This window comes from Chiloscyllium plagiosum, chromosome 20, assembly GCF_004010195.1.
Source record: "Chiloscyllium plagiosum isolate BGI_BamShark_2017 chromosome 20, ASM401019v2, whole genome shotgun sequence".
Taxonomy (NCBI): Eukaryota; Metazoa; Chordata; class Chondrichthyes; order Orectolobiformes; family Hemiscylliidae; genus Chiloscyllium; species Chiloscyllium plagiosum.
In genome coordinates, this window is record NC_057729.1 from 52643615 (window position 1) to 52649672 (window position 6058).

General features: G+C 44.4%; 1 protein-coding gene across 1 annotated transcript in view; it reads right to left on the reverse strand.

The window, feature by feature from the left end:
• The window catches only part of LOC122560285 (neurensin-1-like), a 40596-nt gene that overhangs the window by 18273 nt on the left and 16265 nt on the right, over positions 1–6058 (reverse strand). Inside the window, exon 2 of the mRNA XM_043710835.1 lies at positions 883–1083. Within this exon, the coding sequence (XP_043566770.1) occupies positions 883–1074 (192 nt within the window). The 5' untranslated portion in view covers positions 1075–1083. The remainder of the gene's footprint in view (positions 1–882; positions 1084–6058) is intronic.

A 6058-nucleotide genomic window follows, 5' to 3' on the forward strand; every position in this document is an offset into this window, starting at 1 on the left:
GTGTGTTTCTGTGTGCCTGTGTTAATGTGTATCTGCCTCTGTGTGTGTTTCTGTGTGTGTCTGTCTGCCTGTGTTAATGTGAATCTGCCTGCCTGTGTTAATGTGTATCTGCCTGTGTGTCTGTCTGCTTGTGTTAATGTGTATCTGCCTGTGTTAATGTGTATCTGCCCATGCATGTGTTTCTATTGTGTTAATGTGTATCTGCCTGTGTGTCTGTCTGCTTGTGTTAATGTGTATCTGCCTGTGTTAATGTGTATCTGCCCATGCATGTGTTTCTGTGTGTGTCTACCTGCCTGTATTATTCTGTATCTGCCTGTGTATGTCTGCCAACTGTGTTAATGTGTATCTGCCTATGCGTGAGTGTCTGTGTCAGCCTCCAAGTAAGTGTGCGTATATCCACCTGTGTGCATGTGTGCCTGTGTCTCAATCCTAGAAGAGAACTGAGACAGTAACAGCGTTTGTACAATGATGACAACAGCGTAGTTGAATGTGGCACCATTAAAGGTTAGCTGTATCAAAGCACCAGGCCACAGAAGTCACTAACTTTGACAAAGATGTATGTTTTAAGGAGCACCTTAACTCAGGTTGCTTGCACATCTGAGTTCAGCTACTCCACCAACATCGGTTGTGCTTTCACCCAGGGTCCAAGTCCTGGAATTCTTTCCAAAGCCTTTTTGCGTTGCTGCTTATCACTCTTCTCCTTTGACAGGCTCTGTCAAATCTATCTCTCTGAGCACGCTTTTGATGGGTCCTTCTAGTATCTCAGACGATGCATCACTTGGATGTGGACGTACCCTGGGGGGCGTTTCCCTGTGTTAACCGCAAATTGTTGATGATGCTATATTGGGGTCAGATGGAGTACATTCTAACGAAGCATCTTACCTTCCAGAGGGCTGACCGCCAGCCACTGGAGGAGCGCTGCCTGTTCAGCTCATCCGGTTCATCATCCTCCAGCATTGAGCCAGTGCAGTCCTCATAGAATAAGTGCAGATAGGATCGTACCCCATAGCGCTGCTGCTGCTGCTGCTGATCCCCTCTCATTTGGGTCATGCACAAATCTCCGCAGCCCGCCATGGAGTTGGTCTGGAAAACAAAAAATACCAACAAGCTATTTGATCTGCACAATAAAGAGAGAGGAGCAAAGAGACACCAAGGCCACTCCTGTGCGTAGTGCCTACTATTGCGCACACCACTGCCTCTTCTGTTTAACTGTGTAAGGAAACAGGCTGGGGATTTTCTCCTTCATTAAAAACTCGAAAACGCTCACTCACTCACTCACTCTCACACAGACACTTTTACACTAACACACACATGCACATTTTCACACTCACACACACTTTCACACTCTCGCACAAACACACACACACACTCTCTCTCTCACTCACTCTCACGCACAAACAAAATCATAATGAGCATTAAAAATCACTGCCTTTTATGCAATGTTCAACCGGACCATGAACCTTAGCCTGAGCTCCATGGTCACACTGATCTCTCTGCATGTGAAAAAACATAGAATGATGTAGTACCACAGCGTCCCTCCAGCCATGGAGTCTGTACCGCCAAAGATACACTGCCACCTACACTAGTCCCACTTCCCAGCACTGGGCCCATAGCCCTGAATTTTATGACACCTCAAGTGCTCATCTCAAATACTTTTTAAAACTGTGAGGTTTCCTCAACTACCCGCCCAGGCAGCACATTCCAGATTCCCATCATCCTCTGAGTGAAAAGTTTTTTTTCCTTAAATCTCCTCTAACTTCCTGCCTTCCACTTTAAAATTTTGTCCCTTTGTTTCTCTTCGCTCTCTCGGTTGCCTTTCATCACTTGTCCATCGCTTCCTTTGTTGAAGTCTACTCAACAATCAGAAGCAATGTGTACCAATCAACTAATTTCGTCATTTTAGTTGCTTCTACTATATCGCCACACAGTATTGGCCCAATTTACTTCTTCATCCCAGGCAACCTCTTCATAACTCTGTGTTGTGTCCTCAAAAACTCTCAATATCTTTCTGATAACGTGAAGCTCAATATCTCGGACAGTGTGTCAACTGCAGGACCTTCCCAAACTCAGAGCTTTGGCTTTCTCGTTTTCCCACTTTCCCATTCCAATTAAAATTCACAATTCCTGTAGTGTGGCCTATTATAAAACCCTTCTGTTCAAACACAAAGGCTCCACAACAACCTTCCTCCTCACTTCCATTGCCGTTAACCCAAGAACTGAGATCACAAAGTTGGACACAGGTAGTCTTCAAAATTAATTTTCACTTGTAGGCATTTCGCATTATAATTGCTTTATTTTATTCAGTGCACCATCATTATTTATGAAGAGCAGCTTTTCCGGGAGTGCTAAATGTACTCGGCCAAGCCTTGCGGTTGGCAGCCATTGATGGTTACAGGAGAGTGAGGGACATTTTTTTTATTGTGGAAAAAACAACATGGTTTTGCATTCATTCTTTATAAAATCTTCATATTCATCTCTTGTATTACAGTTGCCACTCTGTAGGGTGGATTCAGCTTACCCTTTCTTCTGTGCATTATAAAACATAGAAAATAGGAGCAGGAGGAGGCCAGTCAGCCCTTCGAACCTGCCACCCATTCAATGTAACCATGGCTGATCATCCAACTCAGTCTCCTGTTCCCACTTTCTCCTCAAACCTTTAGACCTGAGAACTATATCTAACTTATTGAAAACTTTCAATATTTTGGCTTCAACCGCTTTCTGTGGCAGTGAATTCCGGAAGGTCACCACACTCGGGATGAAGAAATTTCTCCTCATCTCAGTCCAAGATGGTCTGCCGAGCAACCTTAAACTGTGACTCCTCGTTCTGGACTCCCCAGTCATCAGGAACATCCTTAAAATCTGTAAGGGATATTTTCGAAGAGCAATCTCATTTGAGATACAGATGAACCGAAGGTCCTGCAGGCAGAACAGAATAAGAGGCCTTTTGGCCCCTTATTCTCTTACCTTGAATGATTCATTCTGCTACATCTCCCCCTACCCTCCCAAACATTCCCAGGAACACCAGGGCCTTCCATGCTCCTGCATACCTACTCCACATGCCCTCCCCAGCCACAAGCCTCTGTGCAGAGGCTAGTCTTGTGGCTGTCCCCTCCCTTGTGCTTGTGGAGTTAAATGACTTTACAATTGCTCACAGCTGACTGGTGCATGGCTATTTCAAACAATTATGATCTGGGGTGCTGTGAGATTCTTGTGTTTGGTTTCCCTAATGCCCCGAGGAAGGATTCTTATTTACGGTTCATTCTGCATTTCCACAGAGCCAGGAGGAACTATGGCATCAGTCAGGGTGGAAGAATGACATAGCAGGAACAGCAATCCCACAGGTACATTCCTGGAGGGTTCAGGCCATTAATTCAGCTCCTCTGTTACTGAAATTTTTATTCAGTAATCTGTTGCCTACAGACTGAATAATTCCACTGCAATTCTACTTAGTCTTCCTTGCATAAACCCCGAGTCATCCAAACAGCCAGATTTTAATTTCCTCCAAATCTCTACACCACCCCTGCACCCCACCTTCACTGACCCACAAGCCGGTTTCAAACACATTGGGACAGTATTCCAACACATGGTGCTAAGCCTGTGGGAGGTTAGAATGCAGTTCCACCACTCTCTCTACTCCCTCGTTCTGATATTAGTCATTTCAAGGACATGGCCTCTGGTTGATCTGGTATAACAATAGTGCTCTTTTGTGATCTGATGACCTCTCTATGGTCTCTTGCTCTATCCCGTGGAGTACTGTGAGCAGATCTGGGCACCACAACTTTGGAAGGATACATTGGCCTTGAAGGAAGTAGAACATAGGTTAACAAAAATGATACCTGGACTTCAGAGGTTATGAGGAGAGGTTACATTGAACATAGAACAATACAACATAGGACAGGCCCTTTGGCCCTCGATGTTGTGCCTGCCTTTTATCCTACTCTACGGTCAAGCTAACCTACATACCCTTCATTGTACTATTTTCCATGTGCCTATCCAAGAGTCGCTTAAATGTCCCAAACGTATCTGACTCTACTACCACCACTGGCAGTGCATTCCACACACCCACCACTCTCTGTGCAAAGAACCTATCTCTGACATCTCCACTAAACCTTCCCTCAATCACCTTAAAATTATGCCCGCTCATGATAGCCATTTCTGCCCTGGGAAAACGTCTCCGGCTATCCACTCTATCTATGCCTCTCATCATCTCGTACATTTCTATCAAGTCACTTCTCATCGTTCTTTGCTTCAACGAGAAAAGTCTTAGCTCCCCCAACCTTTCTTCATAAGACATGTCCTCCAGTCCTGGCAGCATCCTGGGAAATCTACTCTGCACCCTCCCTAAAGCTTTCACATCCTTCCTATATTAGGCCTTTTTTCTCTAGAATTTAGAAGATTAAGGGGTGATCTGATTGAAGTCTTCAAGATATTAAGAGGGAAAGCCATGGTAGATAAAGATAAATTATTTCCACTGGTTGGGGATTCTAGAACAAGGGGGCGTGGTCTGAGAAATAGAGCCAGACTGTTCAGGAGGCATGTTATGTAGCTCTTCTACACACAAAGGGAGATAAACTCTCTTCCACAAACGGCAATGTTGGATCCGTTGTTCATGTTAAGTCAGAAATTAAATATTTTGTTAAGCAGAAATATTAAGGGATATGGGCCACGCTTTATGGAGTTAGGCCACAGATCAGCCATGATCTTATTAAATGGTGGAACAGGCTGGAGGGGCTGAAAGGTCTACTCCCTTTCCTATGTTCCCATGGTTCCAGTATCCCTTACTGTAAGATTATGGAGTGTAGGGGGTTAACAGCTATGGCACTGACTTTTGGAGTGCATCATCAGTGATGTCAAGTGATGTCAGATCCACTGGTAGCTAGAACCTGAGACTTAAAGGTTCTGACGAATTCCTCTAAAACTCTATCTTGTCGATCCTATAAATATTCAATGTTCAACTCTTTGCACCAGAATGAATCACAGACATCACAGAAGCATAACAGTGCAGAAGATAGAACTCTGTGGGAAGCTAGGGAAGTGATTGCTGGGCCCTTTGCTGAGATATTTGTATCATCAATAGTCACAGGTGAGGTGCTGGAAGACTGGAGGTTGGCTAACGTGGTGCCACTATTTAAGAAAAGTGGTAAGCACAAACCAGGGAACTATAAACCAGTGAGCCCAATGTTGCTGGTAGGCAATTTGTTGGAGGGAATCCTGAGACAGGATGTACATGTATTTGGAAAGGCAAGGACTGATTAGGGATTATCAACATGGCTTTGTGCGTGGGAAATCATGTCTCATAAAGATGATTACGTTTTTTGAAGAAGTAACAAAGAGGATTGATGAGGGCAGAATGGTCGACATCATCTATATGGACTTCAGTAAGGCATTTGGCTTTCCAACCGGGGTTAACAGATGCCACTTTTAAACTCTGGAGATCCAGGGGTATCTCATTGGCAAGGTTCCCTATGGGAGACTGGTTAGCAAGGTTAGATCTCACGGAGCACAGGGAGAACTAGCCATTTGGATACCGAACTGGCTCAAAGATAGCAGACAGAAAGTGGTGGTGGAAGGTTGTTTTTCAGACTGGAGGCCTGTGACCAGTGGAGTGCCACAAGGATCGGTGCTGGGTCCACTACTTTTCATCATTTTTATAAATGATTTGGTAGTGAGCATAAGAGGTATAGTTAGTAAGTTTGCAGATGACACCAAAATTGGAGGTGTAGTGGACAATGAAGAAGGTTACCTCAGATTACAACAGGATCTTGATCAGATGGGCCAATGGGCTGAGAAGTGGCAGATGGAGTTTAATTTAGATAAATTCGAGGTGCTGCATTTTGGGAAAATAAATCTTTGCAGGACTTATTCACTTAATGGTAAGGTCCTAGGGAGTGTTGCTGAACAAAGAGACCTTGGAGCGCAGGTTCATAGCTCCGTGAAAGTAGAGTCGCAGGTAAATCGGATAGTGAAGAAGGCATTTGGTATACTTTCCTTTATTGATCAGAGTATTGAGTACAGGAGTTGGGAGGTCATGTTGCAGCTGTACAGGACATTGGTTAGA